This window comes from Mauremys reevesii, linkage group 19 (genome assembly GCF_016161935.1).
Source record: "Mauremys reevesii isolate NIE-2019 linkage group 19, ASM1616193v1, whole genome shotgun sequence".
Classification (NCBI taxonomy): domain Eukaryota; kingdom Metazoa; phylum Chordata; order Testudines; family Geoemydidae; genus Mauremys; species Mauremys reevesii.
In genome coordinates this window covers 16,042,830-16,067,271 of record NC_052641.1, presented here as the reverse complement: position 1 = coordinate 16,067,271, position 24,442 = coordinate 16,042,830, and the positions used below count along the sequence as shown (strand labels likewise).

At 46.9% G+C, this 24,442-nt stretch overlaps 1 protein-coding gene across 4 annotated transcripts in view; it reads left to right on the top strand.

Moving 5' to 3' along the window:
- The window catches only part of RAPGEF1 (Rap guanine nucleotide exchange factor 1), a 159,541-nt gene extending 140,500 nt beyond the window's left edge, over positions 1-19,041 (top strand). For all 4 annotated transcript variants that reach the window (XM_039506981.1, XM_039506980.1, XM_039506978.1 and 1 more), the window contains 13 exons: positions 2,487-2,575; positions 3,902-4,010; positions 6,649-6,724; positions 10,522-10,606; positions 11,390-11,482; positions 12,513-12,698; positions 13,839-13,923; positions 14,139-14,233; positions 15,592-15,670; positions 15,814-15,915; positions 16,041-16,138; positions 17,663-17,791; positions 18,393-19,041. In XM_039506981.1, coding sequence (XP_039362915.1) covers positions 2,487-2,575; positions 3,902-4,010; positions 6,649-6,724; positions 10,522-10,606; positions 11,390-11,482; positions 12,513-12,698; positions 13,839-13,923; positions 14,139-14,233; positions 15,592-15,670; positions 15,814-15,915; positions 16,041-16,138; positions 17,663-17,791; positions 18,393-18,543 — 1,377 coding nt within the window. In that variant the 3' untranslated portion in view covers positions 18,544-19,041. The remainder of the gene's footprint in view (positions 1-2,486; positions 2,576-3,901; positions 4,011-6,648; positions 6,725-10,521; positions 10,607-11,389; positions 11,483-12,512; positions 12,699-13,838; positions 13,924-14,138; positions 14,234-15,591; positions 15,671-15,813; positions 15,916-16,040; positions 16,139-17,662; positions 17,792-18,392) is intronic.
- Positions 19,042-24,442: the final 5,401 nt, after the last annotated feature.

Below are 24,442 nucleotides of genomic sequence, written 5' to 3'. Positions count from 1 at the left end.
TTAAGAACATAGTGGTTACTTTTCCTTTAAAGCTGCTTCAGCGTGCTCTGCAGTTTGTTTAGGGCTATGTGCACGAGGGTGGGGTTTTTTTTCCTGAAAGGTACAAGTCTTGACTTGTGCAGCATCTTCAGCACTGCCAGTTCTTTACTAATACTCTTAACTGCTTTGGCTTTTTAAAATCAATTTTGTGTTTATAAAATGCCATCCTTTTTCATCACCATTGGGACACAAAGTAAGTGATTGATATAGTCTATTAACCCTTTCCTCCTCCTCTGCACAGGGCTCATCTTAGCTGTTTCCTACAAGAGACGGCAAAATCACATCACAGAGGGTATCATCTTCATAGGCGTGGGAACTAGGGGTGTGTGGAGTGCTGCAGAACCCTCAGGTTTTACACGGGGATCCTTTTCTGGCCCTGTGCCTGGGGTCCCAGTTGCCGGCCCCATGTCCAGGGTCCTGGCTGCCAGCCTCAGCCCCCTTACCCTTGTCCACGTCCCTCCATTCCCGGAGTCAGCTCTAGGCCACCACAAAATTTTACAAAGCCTTAGGCAGGTGGGGGCGGAGTTGGGGGGGGCGGAGTTGGGGGCGGGTTCTGGGCCCCACCAAAATTTTTACAAACTTGCCACCCATGTCTCCTGCATATTGTGGTGCTTCTGTGTTTTGCTGAATGCAATGCTTCGATGGTGGGCCATTCTGCTTGTCTGTTTTGGTTTTCTCTCTAGAGGGGAATCTCAGTTTGGATGGAGAGCAGATGGTGCTTGCTTGGCTTCAGAGATTTTGGGTGAACGTTTTTAAGAACATAGTGGTTACTTTTCCTTTAAAGCTGCTTCAGCGTGCTCTGCAGTTTGTTTAGGGCTATGTGCACGAGGGTGGGGTTTTTTTTCCTGAAAGGTACAAGTCTTGACTTGTGCAGCATCTTCAGCACTGCCAGTTCTTTACTAATACTCTTAACTGCTTTGGCTTTTTAAAATCAATTTTGTGTTTATAAAATGCCATCCTTTTTCATCACCATTGGGACACAAAGTAAGTGATTGATATAGTCTATTAACCCTTTCCTCCTCCTCTGCACAGGGCTCATCTTAGCTGTTTCCTACAAGAGACGGCAAAATCACATCACAGAGGGTATCATCTTCATAGGCGTGGGAACTAGGGGTGTGTGGAGTGCTGCAGAACCCTCAGGTTTTACACGGGGATCCTTTTCTGGCCCTGTGCCTGGGGTCCCAGTTGCCGGCCCCATGTCCAGGGTCCTGGCTGCCAGCCTCAGCCCCCTTACCCTTGTCCACGTCCCTCCATTCCCGGAGTCAGCTCTAGAGGGCATGGACAGGGGTAAGGGAGGGATGCAGCACCCCCACTATAAAAAGTGTTCCAGTGCCACTGATCATCTTCCTGTTATATTGTAGAAAATAGCGAAGGAAAAGATCTGTGAAGTTCTGTCTTGTCCACTCCTCTGCCCAAGTGGGATTGTTCCCTGGAATATACGATCTAGCGCTTATTCCTGTCTAGTTTTAAACATCTCAAGTAATGAGGCTCCTACCACTTCCCTTCTATCTACACCTCTGACAATCAGGCAATTCCCCCTCCTCATTCATCTCATCCAGCTAGTTCTTAACAGTGAAATAAGACTTTATAACATTTCTCTCTATACGTAACTTAGCACAACTTTGCAGATACATAAAAATCCCAGGCTTGACAGTAAAATTTCTAGGGTGATTCTGATTTTTAGAAAGGTGGTTTGAATCCTCTCAGGTTGATATGTTGAACCTCCAGGATCACTCAGCATAGTGCTAAATAGCTCTCAACTACAGCACTGTAAACTTAATAATCCCATTTACCTTTCATAGCTATTTTCCTCCTTAATAAATGGCTAATTTAAGGTGTATCCTTATTTGCTTTGAACTGTATACCTGCTATTATATGCCTTATGTTCAGATTGCTTTTTTTTTTTTTTACCACATTAGCATCATTTCCAGAACAGTTGATCATCATTGCATAAGCTCATCTGATGGGAGAGATGAGGAAGGGAGGGTAGTTTACATCCACACACTATGACAAGTGGGATTTTGGGGGGCTGTAACTAGGAAGGAATTAGAAGAGGAGTTGCAGTGAAAAGTTTAGAGCTGTCTTGCAGAGTGCATTTAATTCAGCAGAAGTGAAATACATGTCAACTGCAAGGGCTGATGAAAAAGTCTGGGGGGAAGGTTAAGATCCAGATCAACAGCTGACTTGTGTTTTGTAACTATCAGCATAATTTCACAACCTTAAAAGCAAACCAAAATAATTACATTAAAGTCTCCAGAGATGCTCCCAAATTTCCTGTCTAATTAACATCTGTGTTTTCCTGGCATTTGGCATTAATTTGCATCAGTCTTTAATCCCTCCATAGGAATTTACACTACAGGGCCTTTAGAGGCAGCAGGGTTGTGAGTGTGGGATGACCAGTGATTGCAGGACCCCATGTAATGATCAAAAGCTTCTTTCTCTTCTAGGAATCTCCTGCCATCAAAGACGGCCACCCCAAAGACTCCACTTCGCACAGCAGCACCACTGGGAAGGAAAGCAGAGATGGTGGTGAGAGGTGGGCCTGACCTGAACTTGCAGCTCCCCCTGCCCCACAAAACAGCAATACCTGAGCAGTGCTACTTTAGTCCTACCCACTGCCAAACAAGCCACATGTTTCATGCTCTGCCTTCAGCAAACTTGATAGTGTCAAGATTTTTAGCCCATTAAAATAGACAGTCTCATGAGAAACAAAATCCCACCTAACAAGGAAAATCCAGGCTGCGCAGGGTGATTTAACAAACCCACAGTGCTTGATGCAGTCTCTACGTAGGAGCAGCTGTGCTGGATCAGACAATCAGCCCAATCCTGTCTCCTGTCTGACAGTGTCCAGTCCCAGCTACTTCTGAGGAAAGGTGCAAGAAATCCTGTATTAGGCAGTTACAGAATTACCTACCCAAAGGAAGTTTCTTCCTGACCTTGTTAGTTAGAGATTAGCTCATGCCCAGAAGCAGGAGGGTTTATATCCCTTCCAGGCTCTGCATTATTTTGAAATCCTCATTCTAAATAAACAAAGAGGCAATGATACAACACACATACACAGTAACTTTTGTCTCTGTCTCAAGGAAGTTGACAGTTGCTTTAAGGGTTTTAATCATTGCAATAGAGGAAGCAACACAACAACTCTCATACTAAGCTTAGTGTCTGATGAAAATACAGACTACGCCATGGTGCTCAGACACTGGAGTAGAGGTGTCTTTGGAGGATTTGCACATAGTATTATAGGAAGCCAAGCAGGGGGAATCTGTACAGGACACAACAAGAGTACTGCCCCTTGGAGCTAGGGGAGTAACTGTATAACTCAGGAAGAGAAACAGTTAGAACGTCTGTCATGTCTTCCAACAGAGAGAGATCTTGTCATCTCAGCCCTCTGCCAGCAAAACAGATTATGAACTAACTTAAAGAGATACTCCAGCCATGGATGGTCTATTTTCCGACATCCATAAGTTTGCAGAATCATTTGGCTCCCTGGTTCTCATGTTGTAATAACATGAGGGATGATGTTGCAGACAGTGCATGGAGATGCTGAAGTGTGCAGTCATGCATGCTGTAGTTAAATTCTATTTAATAGCCAGAAATCTGGCTGGACAAGTGCTCTGTTCCTGAAGATTTCATTTATCAGCCTCAGTCTTTCTCCTTTCCCAGGGATGCAAAAAGCTGTAGTATTAGTACCAGACACTCAGATTTGTTTGCAAGGGGTTTCCCTGACTTTGAGAGTTTCAGACTTCCTGTATTATCTGGGCCATTTAATGAAGGCCTGGACACTGTGCGCTCAATGTGACCTGGATCTATGCTTCTCCATCTATATGATTAATGATCGTGATGGTCTTTTGCTCTTTCCCAGGCAGCAAAAGTCACCAGATGCTTTGGAATCATCACTAGAGGAGGAGGTAGATGAGCTGACCCTGATTGATCACAATGAAATTATGGCTCAGCTGACACTGAAGCAGGAGGTAGGTGCCTGCAAGAGTCACTTTCATGCTTCTTGGTTTGTGCTTTAATGAAATCTGGTTGACCATGAGTGTAGAGAAGGAGAATCAAACAGCCCCCTCTGTGCAAGCTAAAAGGAAAAAACTGGTTTGCAGAAACAACGAGTTGCAGCTTTTTGTGTGTAAATTGTGTGGAAAGCAGATGAGACACCAGTCTGGAAAGGAAGCATCGGCATCAGACCATGAGTTCATTAACAAAGCACGAGCCGTCTCGTTGAACACCAGCACGTTCTTGTGTCTTCCACCTCTTCAGCCTGTACCAGCATCTGAAATGCAACAGTGGAGATTCCAAGGGCTTGTCTGTGCTGGACCCCAGTGCAGACTATAGGGTATGAATTGCAGAGTGCACCAAAATGTTGCATTCTAACTGCCCCATGTGGATGCTGCTGGCATGAATGAAAAGGTACCTAGTTTGCATTAACATAGTTCTGTTTGACAGAGGACTACATTTACATGAGCCTAGATACCATATTAATGCAAACTAAGTACCTTTTCATTCATGCCAGCAGCATCCACCTGGGGCAGTTAGAATCAGGGGCGGCTCTAGCTATTTCGCCGCCCCAAGCACTGCAGTATGCCGCGGGGGGCGCTCTGCCGGTCGCCGGTCCCGCGGCTCCAGTGAACCTCCCACAGACGTGCCTGCGGAGGGTCCGCTGGTCCCGCGACTCCGATGGACCTCCCGCAGACATGCCTGTGGATGCTCCACCGGAGCCATGGGATCAGCGGACCCTCCGCAGGCACGTCTGTGGGAGGTCCACCGGAGCTGCCTGCTGCCCTCCCGGCGACCGGCAGAGCGCCCCCCGCGGCATGCCGCCCCAAGCACATGCTTGGCGTGCTGGGGCCTGGAGCCACCCCTGGTTAGAATGCAACATTTTTGTGCGCTCTGCAATTCGTAACTCGATAGCCTGCAGTGCAGGTCAGTGTAGACACAGCCTGTGATAAATATAGTGATTGAACATGGGTGTGTAGTCAGGTTGATTAGTTACTGTATTTCTAAGCGCTGGTCTACACTGGAGGGAGGATCGATCTAAGATACGCAACTTCAGCAAGTCGAAGTATCTTAGTTCGACTTACCTGGCCGTCCTCACAACGGCAAGTCGACTGCCACGGCTCCCCTGTTGACTCTGCTTACTCCTGCCAAGGTGGAGTACGGGCGTCGATTCGGGGATCGATTACTACCCGCCGATCCAGTGGGTAGTGTAGACATGGCCTCTGTGTGAATGGAGGTTTAGCATATGGATGAGTCTCCAGCAGGAAGTTGCACTAAGTGTATTTAGTTTCTGAATTGCTAAATGGCTTCAGAAGTGCAAACAAACTACTGAGCAAAATAGCTGTTCCTGCACTTGAGAAACAACTTAGTTCTGGGTGCATTGACAGACATCTACACTGGGTTGCTGATATTCCGAACAAAGCTGTTTCTGATGTAGGGCTTGAGGGAATATACAAGGCCTTTGAAGCTTTCAGACTGTCAAGGGGCCATTCTGGAAAACAGAAACAATATATCATTTACTGGCACTTATAGGAGTGTTCTTTGGACAGCCAAGATCTGCAGGAGAGCCGGAAGCTATTATTCATTCTTTAAGTGGTATTTCATAAGCCTTGCCAGAAGTTCACCTGAAAAATCATATCTTAAGCACAGTTGCTCCATGTCTGTAAATCAGGAGTATTTCCAGTACTTTTTATACTGGAGTAGCAAAGATATAGCCCAGGGGAGCCAGGTAGTATTCCAGTCTCCTCCCTGCAGAAATATTCCATGTAAAGCCCTTAAGAATTATGAAGTTTTATATAATAGTAGTAGTGTGCTACTCCTGGACGTACAACAGAGGGAGAGGCTGGTGGTAAGGCGGGGGACTGGAAGCTAGGACACCTGAGTTCTGTTCCCAGCACATGGACTTGGTTGAGGATATCAGCAGTCAGGTGACATCTAGCCAAATAGTTCCAGATTATAGGATTTGCATGCTCTATTTGCAGTTTTTCAAACTAGACAAGCTTTGACATTCTAGAGACTGAAGCACCTTCTTTTAAGTTTGGAGATGTTTTCCCTCTCTTTTTCTCTCTCCTTTATCATCCCATTCCTCACCACGCACACCTGGGAAATTAAACTCACCAAATTATTAACTGTGCGAACGGATGCTGTATTAAATATTCAAAAGAGAGGAAATGCCAAAGTTAAGATTGAATGTGAAGCTTTCACTCTACGCCCTTTTCATCATAATGCATACAAACTGCCTCTGATGTATGATCACGTGCTATTGCTTCTCCTTAATAGCCATTGGAATGATCACCGGTGAGCAGCACAAAATATTTCTCTTCTGTCTGCTCACAGGCATAGCGTTTAGCTTTCGCTGCACTTCCCAGCCTGGCCGAAGGAGTGAGTGACCCAGACTGCAAGTCAAAACTGAGTCTCTCGGTATGGCAGGCGGAGCACTCCCACTAGATCACAGGATTGGCCTGGTACTCGACACCTTGTCCCAGCTCATGCTTTGCTGCGTGAGTTGCAAGAAATGTACAAGTTAGCGCTGCATTTTAGGCACTAAGGAATTAGGCCATGCTGAAAGGGGGCTCGGTCTCTGTGCGTAACATGTTTCTCTTCTCATTGCAGGGTGATGATGGGCCAGATGTTCGTGGTGGATCTGGAGATATCTTGCTAGTCCATGCAACTGAGACTGACAGGAAAGGTACAGTGAATGGAATGGAGCAAGCTGGGGGTCTGCAGCTTGGTGTGGCTTTTTTCTGGTTATGCTACGAACCTCTGTAGTCTTGCCTGTCAACTGTGTTACCGTATGCAGACGTGGACAAAATGGGGAGGACTGCATTAATGTTGCAGAGGGGATTGTGTTGATCTTTGGTGAAACAGCGCTAAGCTGGATAAGCTCTTGTACCGTTCAATTCAGCAGCAATGATTTTTTTAACTCTTCCGTGTCCAGAGTCTAGCTCTGCAGAGCGAGGCATACCAATGCAAACGAGTGCCACCATTGCCTTGGCATCACTCTACCTGCAAACAAATGTTGTTGGGTTAGGGAAGAATAATTGTGAATGGCACCTTGTGCCATTGATTCAATTTTCAAAGTGACGCTTGTGCTCTGTAACCTATTGACTTCAGTTTAATGTTGGGATGGGAATGGCTTGAGTGAACTTAGCATTGAAGTGAGTAATATCACTGGATTGAGCCAAACACATTGGGTGAGCTCTCCCAGTATTGTTCTACCAGTGCATCTCAAATTCAACTAGAGCATCCTTCGTGGTCCAGCCCTGATCCTTTTATGCATGGGTAACCAATCATGCCAACTTGAGTGGTGATTTGTCATCATGTATAAAAGTGGGAGGTGGATGGAGAGGTTCTTTTATTTATTTGGATTTTTCAGCACAGAATCTCATAATGTTAACACTTTGCATATTTTTAAGCACTGAGCGCTCAAATTTTAACCATTCTATTCGCTACTCTAATTATAACGATAATATTAATTGAACTATACAGTTAAACCCTCAAATCCAGCTCCCCAAACATCAACCCTCCCTCCCCAAGCCCTGTGAATAAAGACGGGCTTTGCAGCATTTCCAAAGAGTGAATGTGAGACATTTGCACAGGCGTAAACCGAGGAAGTTCTCCTGGATTGCCAGCCAGATACGCTCACCCACTGAGCCACTCAGCCCTCATATTTGATCATTTTAAAGAGGAATATAGTTCATTTTTAAATTAAACCTGTTTCGTTCTATAGCATTAGGCATCTGAGACTGCTAGCCAGCCCCCTGCAGCCAGCCAGGACATACTTACCCCTACAGAAATATTCCTGACCTTTCCTGAAGCGTAGGAGAAAACGGTGAAGGTGGAATGGGTTGTTTATCAGCTCCAGTTTAGCACTGCTCTTTCTTGGCGCAGCAGCCTCTTAGAAATAGCCTCTTCCACCGTGTTTCTGTTTTTGGAGAGCTAATTGCTAGAGGGAAATATGTTGGACAACTTGTGTGAAAATGATGATCACTGTATGCATCGAGGAAAGGCCATGAAGAGCCTGGTACGCTTCTCAGGGACGCAGATCACTGTGTGTTTTAGACATGCAGTAGCCTCTCCTGTTAACAGTTATCCCTGCATCAATAGGGAGAAGTGGGAGGGGGAGAGAGGTGTGTAGTATATTTCTTATAATAGTTGGCAAACTCAGCCCTGCATGCTGTGCCAAGTTGTTGATGCAAGTTAAAACAGAGGAATTTATGCTATGCTAACCCAGTGTTTAGGAGATTGAGAGGGTTAATGAATTAAGTTTACGATAAGAAGAATTCAGGGCTTGTAAATCTATCAGCTGAACTGCAGAGAGAGGTATGGTTAAGAGGCTTTCCTTTAAAGATGAATTTCCTGGCAGGTCTGGGTGCCAGAGCACACCAGCCATATTACCTCACAATGCCTTTTAGATGGATGGGAAACCCGAATAAATATAACTCCACTCCCTGTTGCTGCTCCTTGTCCATTTAGGTTTGAGTAGCAGAGCTAAGTGGAATAAGGGATAAAAGAAGACTTGTGGTCTTTAGGAATAAAACCTAGGGCCAGCTAAGTGTCCATGGCTGTGCACGCCCGCTGCAAATGCAGTATTACAGCTGAACAAGGCACAGAGCTCACCTCTGACATGACCAACCATCCACCCTGCTTTAGAGATTATATCTGATCATCTTTAACTAAAAGACAGCAGCTCTCCACTGATTTAAGAGCAGCAGTAAGGAGCTTTCTGTGTCAGGTTACTGCCAAGTGAAACGCTGCAGACCGATAGGACTGATTGTCATGCTTCCATTCCCCACAACCCTTGTAACAAAGCAATGGATTGACATTAGTGCTCAGGAACTTTGGGGGTGACGTGCCTGGTTTGAGGGAAACTTGGCATGTGCAGGTGCTGTGGAAGTTTTCTCACGCATCTCTGCTAATACACCTCCACCCTGGCCTAAAACCCCTAATGAACCTCCACTTGTAATGACCAGTCCTTCTCCCCCAGATCTGCCAATGTATTTCAGTCCTAACGTGCAACCTCTTTTTCCTGTCGCAGCTTCTCTGGAACAGAAGTAATCAGTCAGGCCAGAATGCCAGGGTTTGGGCTGAGACTGCCAAACTCATTTCACCTGTGTTCATAGAAGGACTAGCCTCCACTGTTACCGCTTTCTCCCAGATGAAGTGACGCCATCATTCCATGCTTAACTTTATAGATGCATGTTCAAATTCCATCTCCTGCTCCCATGACTGTAGACAAAGCCAATGTATCCTGTTGTGGAGATGGCTTGGCATAGCAGCATGTTGTATGCTCTCTAGCACCCCTTACTGGCCAATATTTGCAGTGGTATTAACTCTTTCCCTTGTTGGAAATAGTCTTACTTTTTGCACACTCTGCAAAATCAGCAGTAATGCTGTGAAAGTGGCCCTAAGAACCCATTGCCAGGGGCCTTATTGTACTTTTGCTTGACCTACTATTAAAGATCCTCTTCTCCGAGATAGATGATTTTTGCTGATCCTCTAGGTGGTTGCTCTAAGCAGATCTCAGTGTGTTACAGCCAGGAGTCAGACCAACAGGGTAGAGCGGGGGTGCACAAACTATGGCCTGCAGGCCAGATCCGGCCTGTCAGGGCTTTGGATCTGGCCTGCGGGATTGCCACCCCCATGGTGCTGCGGGGCTAAGGCAGGCTCCCTGCCTGCCCTGTCTCTGCACCGCTCCCGGAAGCAGCTGGCACCATGTCCCTGCAGCCCCTGGGGGAGGGGGATACAAAGGGCTCCGCTGCTCTTGCTGGCAGACACCACCCCCCGCAGCTCCCATTGTCCACGAACGGGGAACTGTGGCCAGTGGGAGCTTCGGGGGAGATACTCACAGGCCCTCCCCCAGTGGCTGCAGGGACGTGGTGCTGGCCACTTCCAGGAGCAGCACGGGGACAGGACAGGGAGGGAGCTTCCATTATCCCCACTGTGCACCGCTGCCACCCCGGAGCCACTCAAGATAAGTGGTGCTGGGCCAGAGCCCAGACCCCGAACACCTGCACCCCACACCTCAACCCCCTACCCTGAGCCCCTTGTTGCACTCCTGCACCCCAACCCCCTGCCCTGAGCCCCCTCATACACCCCACACCCCTCCTGTGCCCCAACCCCTTGCCCTGAGCACCTTCCTGAACACCGCACCCCCTCCTGCACCCCAACCCGCTGCCCCAGCCTACATTCATGACCCTGCATGCAATTTTCCCACCCAGATGTGGCCCTCGGGCCAAAAAGTTTGCCCACCCCTGGGGTAGAGGGAACTTTGCTATTGCTCTTGTGCATTAGGTCCACCTGCTGGCAAGAAATAATACTGCAGTGTTTCTGCAAAGCTGGATATTAATTTGTTCTTGCAGAAGTTTGCCTCCATATTACCTTTTTTTTCCCTTTTGTAAAGACACAATAAAGGTAGGATTCAGTATAGAGCATGCTTCCTTCTGAAGACATAATTGACTGAGGTTTTATTGCCTTCCTCTTTAGATCTGGTGCTGTACTGTGAAGCCTTTTTGACAACATACAGAACATTCATTACCCCTGAAGAGCTCATCAAGAAGCTGCAGTACAGATATCCTTCCAAAAGTGTGACACTCTTGACCCCGCCAAGCTCGGAGCACTGTACTCAACGCTTCATAGGCAGGGTGGGAAATGGCCTAATCCAAAGCATGCTGGCAAAGCAGTCCACAATATATTCAAGCCCACATGGGTGGCACATGCCCTATTAGCTTCGGGGCGGGAATTCATAGTTTACAGCACAATCTCTTCACTTCAGTGCAAATCAGATAGCGTACTCCATGGGACAAATCAAGGCAAACATGGTTTATTGATCTTGAGCACAAGAGAGAGGGCCAGGAATGCCCAGGTTCTAATCTCAGCTCTGAATCACTGCTTGGCTTTGCGCAAGTCCGTCACCTGTCTGTTCCGCAGCTTCCTCATCTGTACAATGGAGATAAATTTACCGACCTCTTGGCGTATTTCTGGACAACGCTGAGAGGTGCAATTCCCAGCATGGGTAAACATACACAAGCTAGTGTGCTAAATGTAGCAGTGTGACAGTAACTTGTTGGACTGGCAGTTGACTCAGTTGTCACCTTAGAGATGATGGTTTCAGGGTACACCACCTCTCCCCTCTGTTAATGCACCCACCGAGTGGTGTGAACCCCTCCCTGCTACATGCAGCCTATACTGCTCAGTCCACTGCCTTTAGTATTTCATGTCCCTCCTAGAAATTGAGTGCTGGTCTGAGTCATGCAAAAAGCAGTGATCCTGTTGGGAAACCTATTGGGGCACTCCTCAGACAAGCTAACATTGGCCTGGCTGAATTGAGTTAATTCTTTAACTTGTGGCCAACGTATGAGAAGTTCTGTCACTTCCCAGACACGTTTAAGAAGCGAGTCAGCAAGAACACATTCTTCGTGCTGGTGAGAGTGGTGGACGAGCTGTGGTGAGCTTCTCTCCTGCTTTGTTTTGGGGCCTGGGTGGGAGGTAATAAAAATGTAAACCATACCTGTGGGGGAGACCTGCAACTTCCTTCCCCAGCTCAGAGAGACTGCTGCAGGGCTGGACACTTGGGGTCTTGGCTGGGAAATGCACGTTTTCAGGGTGCCTTCTCTGGGTCTTCCTTATGACTTCAAAAATAAACAATCTGAAGAGGAATCTTTGAAAGAAAGGAAAAATTGGCCAGAGGGTGAACTGGAATGGCCTGGATTCAGTTATGCTTGTGGGAAAAGGAATTAGATTATGTGCTGAGCTGACTCTCCTAGATCCGAGTCTGAGGCAGAACACCAAATGCATTGATTTCCAGGGACATCCCTGATGACAAGTCACTGCAGTTTTCTCGGCTGCCTTAGTGTCTCAGCTGGGGCCTTGTGGTGCTTCCATGCAAGAGTCCCTGGTTTGAGAGTGACTCAGGACTTTGAGCCCTTAGGGAGATGAGGAAGGCGGGAAAGATTACTGAGGTGACCCACAGTGTATTCCAAGGAGAAGTGCAGCATGAGATGCTATGGAGCAGTCCCCAGTAGCCAGCTGTAGGTGCTTCAGTCTCCTCAGAGAAGCTGGTTGTCATAGCAGCAGCTGCAACAGAGTGAGTGTGTAGATGAGAAGGCGAGCCCATTGTGCCAAGAGCTGTGGAGATAGCACATCAGGAATAGCTACCCAGAACTGCCAGATTGGGGAAGTTTAGGATGCTGTGTTGAGAGGCCAGGCCATTCTAATTGAGGGATGATGTCCTTTTCTGGACACGGGGGTGAAGATAACCTTACTCAGGTGCCTGGAAGTCAGAGCTGCAAAATAATTTTTTTTCACTGCTCAGTTCCATGGGGGAAGCTCATCCTAATTTTTGATTTCTGAATTTTGTCCTAATTTCTCATGATGAAAGAGGGGAAGTCCTTAATACAGGCTCTAGGTAAATGGGGAATGTCATCTTTAATGTCTCGTCTCTGACACGTGCTCTGGGTTTTCCATCCATGTCTCAGCTTAGTGGAGTTGACGGAAGAGATTCTAAAGCTGTTGATGGACCTGGTGTTCCGGCTAGTCTGCAATGGAGAGCTCAGTCTCGCTAGAGTGCTACGCAAAAATATTCTGGATAAAGTGGATCAGAAGAAAATGCTGAGATACGCCAACTCAATCAAACCTCTAGCAGCCCGAGGGGTGGCAGCCAGGTGAGGCAGCCTGCACCTAATCAAACTTTAGTCCTGTTTGTGGGACGTGCATCTGCCTGTTAATGCACGCTGAGCAGGGCAGTGTCAGAGAGTTTGCTTTGTGCTCTGGTTTTGCAGGGGAATGCTTTTCCTGATCCTTCTTTATTTATCAGTCCCTACCCATCTCTGACAAGTCTTGCTTTCTAAGGCACATGTTTCATACAACTCCACGAGTTACCCCTGAATGCTGGTGAGGCATATACGCAGTGGCTATGCCCCATGGGCAAAGCAGTAACCTCTGCAGAGTTCCTCATCTCCAGGAGCCCTGTGAATGCTCCTGCACAGCACTGACATACACTGAGACTTCAGCCAACGACATCCATCCCTTAGTTATGCAAAGGAAGAGACACAAGGGGAAGTCACTGGCAAACTCGTGGAATGAAGCATGAGAAACAGATTTTAAAAATCCTTGTAGCAAAGACTTTGAGGCAAAACATAGAATTTGTCTGTCTCAGGCATAGGACACTCCAAGCACCCATCCTGAGCTTGATGACGCTCTGGTAAGCTTTTCAGGGCAGAGATCTGTCATTCTGACTTTGATCCCCTATCATCTTTTATAAATGATCTCCCAGCACAAAATGCTGGAGAGCAGCCCTCATCACCTCTAGATCAGGAGAGGAGAAAGTGGCATGTTGTTTAAACTTAGAGAGTTGGTGTGCAGAGCTCCCCCAATTGATATTTTTATCAAGATCATTACATATGCAAGATAAAGAAAAATCGAGAGGAAAAGGTCAAGCGGTTGACATGGGAGCCTGCTATCGAAATGGTGCTAATGCCACAAGTGATTTGGGCATGGAGTGTTTTCTTTTCCTCTGCCGGCAAAGTCTAATTTTAAAAAATTCTGGTGCTGATTCTCCTCTCTATTACACCCATTTGATGGTAGTGTGACTCCAGTGGCCTTAGTGGAGTTATGGTGCAGCACAGCTGATGCAGAGAGGTGAAGAATTGGGCCTCTAGTTCTCTCTTCCATTGATGTTCATGAGATAAAATGAGAGTATCCATTTTAATCCCTCATTCCTCTTCCCAGAGTCAGTGTTCTAAAGGAAAGAAAGTCAGTCATGGTTTCATTAGCCTTTTCCTTTCCCTCCTTGTCTCTCACAGGCCGGGGACCTTGCATGATTTCCATAGTCATGAAATAGCTGAGCAGCTGACCCTCTTAGATGCTGAGCTCTTCTACAAGATAGAGGTACAGACACAAGATTAGGGGCTGGGGCAGCGGGGGAGAGGTTTTAACAAATGCTCTGATGCTGTTCTCTAACAGCTCTTAGGCATATACCTGTTGTCGTTGTAGAAGAAAGCCAGGTTTTTGTCAGGGGAGGGCTGTAAATCATGGGGATGACAAGGAGTCCAAAGACAGATGTTTTATTTTAACTCATGATTTGTTCTTCTCTTTCCCACCAGATCCCAGAAGTTTTGCTTTGGGCAAAAGAGCAAAATGAGGAGAAGAGTCCCAACCTGACACAGTTCACTGAGCACTTTAATAACATGTCCTACTGGTAAGGAGATTAGAGCAACAGCCACTGTACAGAACTTAACCTCTAATGCAGCGGCCACTCCCCCACTGAATACAAGTGGCGCCTTTTTAATTTTACTCACCTAGGAGCGGGAAAAAAAAAAGGCACCACCTGCTGCGGCACTTTTATTGACAGGGCGGCACTCCAGGTCTTCGGCGGTGGGACCTTCACTCGCTTCGGGTGTCTTCGGTGGCACTGACGCTTCATCGCCGAAATGCCGCTGAAGACCTGCGGAGCGAGTGAAGGTCCCGCCGCCGAGGTGCCGCCGAAGACCCAGAGCACTTGCCCTGTCAGTAAAAGCGCCACAGCGGGCGGTGCCTTTTTTTTTTCCCCCCTCCATCTGGTTACGCCACTGCTCTAATGTCCCTGGAGCCCAGGAAAGCTCTCCTTGAGCTGTGCTACCAGGCTGGGGCTGCTTGTTTCAATGGTTTTGTCTTGTGGTGTATTGCTGGGCAGTTTCACTTCCTCCTGGGACTAGACCCAGGACATTCTGCAAAGAATCCTGCGTGACAGAAAAATGAAACCTTATGGTCTTCTGGAGACAGCTGCATCTCCAGGCTTTATCGCAAATAACACCGAGACCCTTCAGACAAACACCTTTATACATCTGTGCACATGTGCATCTTCCCTGCCTCAGACCAAAGTCAGTACAGAAATGAGGAGGCCATTTCAAATAAACAATCTGGTAAAGGATGAAAACTGCAGCTGAAAACCGGCCTCTTGAGTAAATTGATCCTTTAGTTGTTCACATGTCCTGTGTAACAAATCAAAAGAGAATGGCGCCCCCTTTAAGTGCAGTTAAATCCATTAGGATGTTGAGCAGATCCACTTTGCATCCAGGAATGATGGAATTCTTCCACACCTGTCCATTTCAACAGCAACAGCGGGGGAAATAGCTCAGTGGTTTAAGCATTGGCCTGCTGTACCCAGGGTTGTGAATTCAATCCTTGAGGGGGCCATTTAGGGATCTGGGGCAAAAATCTGTCTGGGGATTGGTCCTGCTTTGTGCAGGGGGTTGGACTACTTCCAACCCTGACATTCTGTGATTTCTATGATAAGATGGCAGCCCAATAACATTCACTATGGGAAATAACTTCTCTCTCTCTACATGAGAGCTTCCTTCTAATTTGGGTAACTTCAAATTCTGGCATTTTTGTGAATTTAAGTAATTGCTTGTGCTCTGTAGAGAAGAAACAGGACAGGAAAGCGTGAACTTTTCAGCCTCATTGATCGGTCCCTGATAGATAGTAGCCACTCAAGTGAAGCAGCAGGTATTGCCAGTTCAGAATCCAGCTCAAGGGCTAAGTCATTCTTCCTGGTTTTTTTGTCCATCCTCACAGGGTCCGTTCGATAATTATGCTACAAGAGAAACCACAAGACAGAGAGAGGCTGCTCCTTAAATTTATAAAGATTATGAAGGTAACAGCTCATTGCTTACAATTCTCACACATGCTGTTCAATGAGCTTATGTGTTGGAATGTGGAACATTCCATTAGTAGCACTGTTGGTTTCCAGAGTGTCTTCCACATCTCTAGAGTCACTGGTTTTCTCCCTCTTTACAGCACTTACGAAAGCTGAATAATTTTAACTCCTATCTGGCCATTCTTTCTGCACTGGATTCAGCACCCATCCGAAGGCTGGAGTGGCAGAAACAGACATCGGAGGTGAGGAAAGCAGGAGATTGAGCCCTAGCTCTGCTCTGTTATGGTCTTTGGGAATGCGATTTCTTTAAGTCCATGCACCCTTGTTTGCACCAGGAATTCCACGTGTGTGTGTTATGTCCCACTAGGGCCTGGCAGAGTACTGCACACTCATCGACAGCTCCTCGTCCTTCCGTGCCTACCGAGCAGCTCTGGCAGAGGTGGAGCCTCCCTGCATACCTTACCTGTGAGTAGCTGTCCTCCTGGGGGTCACTGGTTTGTCTCCTCTCGCTTGGGGTGTCTCTTCACTCAGATCCCCGGCAGCCTACACTCAGCTATGCAATCACTTTTCACTTTAGAGTGTGGGACAACCCAACATGAAGGGTGTAGGATACGACCCTTGTTGCAAACCTTCCACGTTCTAAAACTTGAGGAGGAAAATGCTTCCCATTCCTAGGCATCCAATAATTTGGGTTCGAGCCAGAGTGATTATGTACCAGTTCCCTGTGACGTTCCCTGCTTTGCAGTCCCACAGCTTTCTCAAATGTGCGTCACTTTGTATCTGGGCACTTCAGGCTCTGGATTTCTGTTGGGACTGCAGTGCCAGTACTGGAGCAGTTCATTACTTGGTTGGAAATGGCAAGGATGCCTGGTCCTAATACTGTTTTCCCGCTGGCCTGTGCCTGTGCACTCCCAATGTAACATGGCTTTGGATTTCCTGAGCCACTGTTATCTGAAGATCCCAAAGTACTTTACAAACGTTAATTAACAAAATCTCTCAACTCCCTGCGCTTTCGGCAAATGAGGAAAGTGAGGCACAAACGCAAATCAGTGAAGGCAAGTGGAAATCAAGGAGTTTGAACTCTCAGAACAGACCACTAGACTAGACTTCCCTTCAAGGTTGTGTGTAGAAAAAGAGGAGTTTCTCCATGAGATGTTAGAAGTTCCTGCATTTCCCATCTCATGAGGCTAAGCTGATTCAGAGCTGCCTATATGCCAAACCTGTGTCTGCATACTGGAAGTGTTGGTAAATTAGAAATCCTCTTTGCAAACATGCATCCCCTTTGTCTTTTTTCAAAGGTGGGATTAAAGTTCTCACCTTTCACTGCAGGGACCCTGCAGTCCGGATGCCAGATTTACCAAGGGTTTATATAGGCTTTACCAGCATAAGCTCAGCCTGCCCTAGGTCCCCAGTGGTGGAAAGCTTGTTGGAGAAGAGAGTGCAGAGGCACGAAGTAGCCAATCTGTTCAGGACCAGTGGAAAATGAGACAGCCCCAAAAGGTGGATGGAAAACGTGATTCCCCTGGGTGGCTCTAGCCCGCAGGGAACCCAGTGAAATGGAAAGCTCTCGTCCTTTGCAGAAAACTTGAGGAAGTCTGAAACCGCTACTCTCTGTCCCCTCTTCCAGGGATGATGCCAGCCAGCACTTCTTGTGCCAACTTTAGTCTGCTCCCAGCTTTCAGATGCATTGAAGTAAATAATTTTTCTCGGGTGGAGAAACTGGTCCCCAGTATCACTGGTTTAAGCATTAATGCTTCATCTGTAGGATCCCACCTCTGCACCCATGATGCCAGGAGCTTTGAGCCAATGCACCTTTGAAAGGGCTGACTTCCTCTGATTTCAAATGCAGGAGCTAACCATGGCAGCAGCACTGAGCATTTGGGTTGATTTTTACTTGCCTTTCAGCTGGCTCTGAAGTGCTTGTGACTAACCTGGAGCTCTGTGCTTGTCTTCCCTCCTCCCTGCATGCTCCACCCTTCTCTCTTCCAGAGGGCTGATTCTGCAGGACTTAACGTTTGTTCACCTGGGAAACCCAGATTACATTGATAGCAAAGTGAACTTTTCCAAACGCTGGCAACAGTTTAACATCCTGGACAGCATGAGGTGCTTCCAACAAATGTAAGTATAGCCATCGGCCTGGCCTACGGCAGTGAGCAGTGACTCCGAGCTGCCTTTGAGGTGTTCTAACACCGCCTTGGGACTAGGCGTGAGGGATGCAAACAGTGCGGTGCTGCTGCAGCAAAGAGGAAACCTGGCTAGGAGAATGTAGGTGTTATAAAGGCAGGGGTTTATAGGACAGACTTTGAGAATCCTAGAGATGACAGAAGAACTGTTGGGTTGCTTTTAGTCTCTCATTCTTTTGAATTCAGCTATGATCCCTACAGTACGTTTGCCTAGTACATTATCCAGCCTTGTTTTAAACGTCCCATGCAGGGAGCCTTCCATCTCTTCTCTTGTCTGCTGTGATTTATTCTTTATTGGGTGGATGGTAATTGCCAGGATTGTTGTTCTTTCCATTTGTAAAGATCAGTACCACATTTGCCTCTTTTCCACCAATACACTGGTGTCTTCAAGTAGATGGTCCAGTTGTATAAATTTCAAGAATTGGAATGTTGAATGTATTTCAGACCATATAGTCTGGGATTGCCCTAATTTAAGGGGTGGTTCTCGGGGTAAACTAGCTGCAATGTTAATTGTAGTGTTCTCTCTGGTTTTATAGACATTACGACATCAAAAGAAATGACGATATAGTCTCATTCTTCAATGACTTCAGCGACCATTTGGCTGAGGAGGCCTTGTGGGAACTGTCTCTCAAAATCAAACCTCGAAACATAACGAGGCGAAAAACAGACAGGGAAGAGAAAACCTAGGAGGAGTGGGGTGTGAGCGAGGCGAATCGCTCTGCGGATGCACTGAGGGCAGCTATGAGACTGGAGTAAATACTTGTACCTGTTACTGGATGACGCACTCTTCCTGCCCAGTTGGCAGCAGTCACTTGCTTCCTGGGTCTGTGAATATTGGATTCTCTCAGCAGAAGAACTGTGAATGTGTGTGTGTCATAAGATAGCAACAGCCAAGGAAAGAAATCAGCCAATGCTCATTCCACTCTTCTTCCTCCACCTCCCGTCTCTCCATGCCATGAACCAGCTTTAAACCTGGGAAGAGAGTGCAGTGGAAGGAGGATCCCCCTGTAGGCGTGTTACTGGTTTGCCAATTGATGTTTTACATGTATTCTGAAATACTCTTGCTTTTGTCTTCAAGCCGCAGGGGGCAGCAGCAATAGCTTAGCAGCCTTGAGTTGCATGTCTGTGGATTGCAGGGCACCTATGCAGCAGACAAAAGCCGTGGAAGCCCTGGATTGTTCCTTCTTGCCTCCCATGCAATGTGGTCATGAATCACTTTTTCCCCAAGGAAGATGGAGTGGCAGGGTGCTGCCAGAGAAGCTTTATTTTGGAAGCGTTTGTGTGTGTTTACAGGGTTATTGAATCTAATTGCCCCGGATCTCTCTGACCTTAATCCACAGATATGGAAGAGGCACTGAAAACATGGGCAAGGACTGCGGTCTCCAGTTATCGCATCCCCCTTCCCCCACCAAATCTCATTATTTAAAAAGATGGTCAGTCTCCCAACCCTGGGAAGGTTGACTAGCCAAGGTACTGTGGCTCAAGTGTCCTGTGAGCCCGTATCCCTTAGTGATGGTACTAGCTACTGCACAGTAAATACTGTAGTATATAAGACTGTTTGTTTGTAAATACTAGTATTTAGATTCCACAGAGGGCGGGAACTAGTGCATGTCAAAATGCCAGTGGCTTTAAAGGAAAACAAGTGCAAAAGGACGTGTATAAATCCACAACTAGTGAAAATGTCTTTCCGAGTGCTGGAATAAAGGAGACTTGGGGCAGCCGTGTCTGGAGAGGAGTACAGAGGGGACATTTGGAGCCAGGAGGAATATTTCCAGGATTTTAAATGCTAAGGTGCAAAGAAAAGGGCATGTGTTCAGTGCTAAGACTGGTCATCCTCTCCCCCTCACCCACCTCACTTGGGGTTGTTGCCTGAACTGGTTATGGAACCCCCGCTGCATAACCTTTGGTGCTGCATTTTCTGATCTTAGCATTGGAAGAGCCAGAAGGCAGCTTTGGAGCTGGCAAAGCTCTGTCCCCAGTATAGTCAAGTCAAGATTCAGGGGACACAGGCAGCCCAGCACGTCATGGGGAGTTAGCACGTCACGTACCATGTTAACCCTGATCTGGTCCGTGTGCCTTATTCAGTTTCTCTACCCCTTTCCCCCATGGTCGTGCCCTCAGATGAGCAGTCCTTTCCACCAGCGCAGGTAGGACTGGCCGATTCACACCCGCGACCTTTCTGTCCTTCATCAACTGTTTACAGTGCTGGTCATGTTTTCAGGAATGTGTTGTAGATTTTAATCAGCCTTGCAAGGCCTATTTTGGAACTACTTTGTGTAGTTTGCCTGACAGTGAATCACTGTGTTTTATAGCGAAGTCTAACAAAACGCTTGCAGCTTTTAGAGGTGTAAGTCTTAGGGAGTGTACATAGGAGCTTCTCCCAGCAGCGCCCTTAACTTCCTTATTAAGAGCCGTTCAGTGTTTGCTAAGCCTACCTTGTTCTGAGTGAATCAGAGTTACAAAACCCTTCCTTCTTCACACTCATTGCAGAGTCTTTCCTCCTCCCTGTTGTTAAACAGCAGCTTTGACTGACAATCTGTGTGACACCAGCTGGAGTGACAACCCATATTGTTTGGTTTATAGTATTATTTAAAGCTATACATCGTTTTTAAAGGACGCTCTAAGCAGAAGATAATGGGCTTGTCTCCACACAAACTTTGCACCTGTTTAACTGAAGGTTTGTTTAAAACCAGTTTGGGTAGACACTTCTGTTTCAGTTTGAGTGGCTCATGTCAATTTAGCTTAAGTAAATTCTTTCCTGACTTAAGCTGACCCGAAATAAGTCTCTACACAAACTATTGCTCCAGTTTAACTAAATCCATTTTTAAAGTGGTGTAACTTTCTCAGGTAGACAAGCCCACAGTCTCCCAGACGCAGGATTAATGTTCTGTGCATATGCAGCATTCTTGCTTGCTCCTGACATACTTCTACTTGTCTTTGCCATGTTACAGGCCAAACCATTCCGAACACGAATGGCTAGCTAGGGAGAATGCATGAAATGATTAGTCTGTCAGGGCAGCTGTATTTCATATAAAGGGACTATAGCGGGGACCCAGAGGCCAACAGACCATTTCTGGCTGGATCCATGCAGCCCCTAGAAAGGGCAGTCTGAACAGTCCAAGAGGAGAAGCCTCTCCATACTGAAGACCCTGAATCTGTAAGAGAGAGAAATTTGACAAGTTTATAAAGCCAGATTTGTTGTCTATGTAGCTAATCTGTGTGTGTTATCGAGCTGGCAACTTTGCACGGTAAAGTCTTTGCGATCTGTGAAGCAGCAAATGCAATCCACCTCTTGTGCAGGATCCTCTGCTGGTTGATTCTGAACATGTCACTTTATTATTTAAGGTGTGTGTTGCAGCACAGGTGATTTATAGCAGTATTGTGTGTGGTCGTGTTGCTAAAATTGTCCTTTCATTTCAGTGTGTTCCAGCTTGGTTCCTCGTGTGTGTGTGTGTTGTGCCCCTTGTGGGTTAAAGTCTGAGACTGGCACAGGCCACTTGTTGGGAAGGGGCGGGGGGGGGGGGTGAGAGACCTCAGCAGGCAGATGCACCTCAGTGTAATGCACCTTGTCCTAAAAGCTGCCCCACAGATGCTCACGTCTTTTCTGGCCTTTCCGTATAACTGTTTCAAGTCCCTGCCTCGCAACTAAACTGCAGACAAGACCCCTCTGAAAGGAGCACAAACGGAGATAAGGCTGCCCATCCACACACAGCCAGCTCCTAGTGAAAAGCAAGTGTTTGCTGCTTGCCACATGGCTGCTGTGAGATTATCGCTGAGTGCTGGCTGTGCAAATAACCACCTGGGAGAGGGCAGTTGATTGACAGCTGCTGCTGTGACCCAAATCCCAACAACACGGTGCCCCGGGCGAAGACAACTCTGGAGAAGAAAAAACTAGGACTGGGCAATGGGATGGATCCCTTGATAATTGCCCTGTTCTGTTCATTCCCTCTGAAGCACCTGGCACTGGCCACTGTCGGAAAACAGGCTACTGATCTAGAGGGGCCATTGGTCTAACCCAGTAGGGCCATTCTGATGGTTCTTTGGGGACATCCCTGGGTGATACGCAGAGTGCTGGCTTTCCTCTCAATTTTAGGTTTGTACATATAGTTTTGTTGAGTAGTGGGGCTGCTTTGGCAGAACTGAGGTGACTCACTTTATGGACAGGCACCGGAGTAGCAGAATGAGCAGTGCTGTTGGGGAGGGGCGCCAGAACGTTCTCATCACAAGTACAAATGAGTTTTCAGTAGCATTATACCATGTATTGGTTCCCTGTCAGCGGCCGGCCTAGCAGCTCCGTGGGTGTGAAGGGTTCATTCCTCTGCTCTAATGCTTCCCTGTGATCAGAAGCCGGACACTTCAGCTATCTGCAGGCCTGCAAATGTAAAGGTCAGTCATGCCTCTTGCAGATAGAGTCCATAAACCATTTCCCCTCTGGGAGGAGTGGGGGATTTTAAAGCATTGACTGAATATTCAGACGGAGGCCAAGTAAGAGATTACGCCAGTTTGTACATTACCGCTGTGATGACAGCAGCTCTATCTGGAGTTGTGGAGGGAAGTAGAAGTGGAAGGAAGCCCTGTGTTACCTGAACTCTGCTGAGCCACCTGCCAGCCGTGCTGACCCCAAGTCTCTCCTGCCATCCCAGAATGTTACATTGTATTATCTATTTACCACTAAGCCAATCCTGATAGTGACATCTTCCTGCAAACATTTCAAACCTGTAACTTTTATATTAAAGCAAAATAAATACCGATAAAGAATCCAGCCTAACGATCGTGTTTACAGTGCATGCAGCAGTCTGCGGATTAAAGTGACAATCGAATCCACTTCAACTGCTGGTGTGGCCTTGTATTTTCTGTGTTTTTCCTCTGTCTGGGTCTCATTTTTCAGTTGGCCTTTCGTTTTCTCCTGGTAAAACACATACACATCTCAGAGCCAGAACATTTTTCTTCCCCCTCCTTCCCCAGCACAAGCTTATTCATTGGCACAGTATTAGGGGTGCTTTCCAAGGAGCCCTCCATGAGGTGCCACTTACCCCTGAACATCCATATTCACATAGCCAATAGGAGGAGGGGGATCCAGGATATAACGTGTGAAAAAGGATGTGTGTATGTTGCAGTGTATCTATGAAAGTGGCATTGCGACACTCCACACAAGCCTATAAATAATTGCTCCTGAGGCATGGATTGCTGATAATGTGGTGCTCCTGGTCTATTTCAGTCCTGGATAAGTTTCAAAATTCCACTGGAAATAATCTGCATCTGCCAGATTGGAGTGTAGGATGCTCAGACACTGACCGAGTCGCATACCAAAAGCAACGCTAAAGACAGATGGTCTTACAGGGCGTGACACATGGTATGCCACATCAGAGCTGGCTGGAAAAAACCACTCCCTCTGGCAGTCAAGAGTTGCAGCTTTGTGGGAGGAGAGAGAGAGACCCTGCACACATAAACTGTGTCTCTGTTTGCACCATAGTCAGTGTAGTGTGTGTGTTCATTTTACCCTCGCTATAAGGCAAAGAAAGGATGGCCTAATGTTTTGAAGTACAGGCCTGGGAGTCGGCTCTCCTGGGTTCTATTTCCAGTTGTGTCGCTATTTCATTCTGACCTTCGCAAGTCATTTCACGTGGCTGTGTCTTATTGCCCCCATCTAAAATGTCTACTCTAGAGGGAGAGTGTTAGGCTTAATTCATGAATCAATTGGAGACCCTCTGATGGAAAGTGCTATAGGAGTGCCAAGCATTATCTGTCCTAATCCGAGTCACAGCACCTTTCTATACATACCTCGTTTTTCTGTTTAGAAGTTGTGTTTTCAGACATGTAATAATTTTTGCTTCTCAGAGTTCGCTTAGCCCGTGTATTTCATGCCCAAATGGCTTTGTAACATGAGCTCAGCACTTTTAAGCAGTTGTCATGTTCCACTGCAGAAGTGGCCACATTTCAGTGATGGGCAAAGGAGATCTCTGTCTTATCCCTTAACTGCATCACAGAAATATTGATACTCACACCTTCTTGTCAACTGTTGGGAATGGGCCACATCCACCCTAATTGAATTGGCCACGTTAGCACTGACTCTCCACTTGGTAAGGCAACTCCCATCTTTTCATGTGTTGTATATTTATACCTGCCTCCTTTTTTTTACTCCATGCATCTGATGAAGTGGGTTCTAGCCCACGAAAGCTTGTGCCCAAATAAATGTGTTAGTCTCTAAGGTGTCACAAGGACTCCTCGTTGATTTTGCTGATACAGACTAACATGGCTACCCCTGTTGAGAGATCATTGACCTTTTAAGGGCACAATCCTGCAAGGGGCCAAGCATTCTCCCCCCTCACTGACACTTCCTGGGAGCTGAGGGTAACACCTGGCAGCATTGAGAGGTGATGCGAAATCGTGGGCTGAACCGTGCTGTAGAAGTGCAGAGCAATAGTGCTTGCCTAGGGGCTGAAACGTGCTCTTATTTCTCTTTCAGGTGTTTCCCTCTTTGTTTTCAGTTGTTAGCAGTTAGGTTTACTCTGACATAAAGCTGCAGCCTGGACCAGGATCCCATTCTGCTAGGTGCTGTACAAACAGAGCAAAGCCAGTCCCCCCA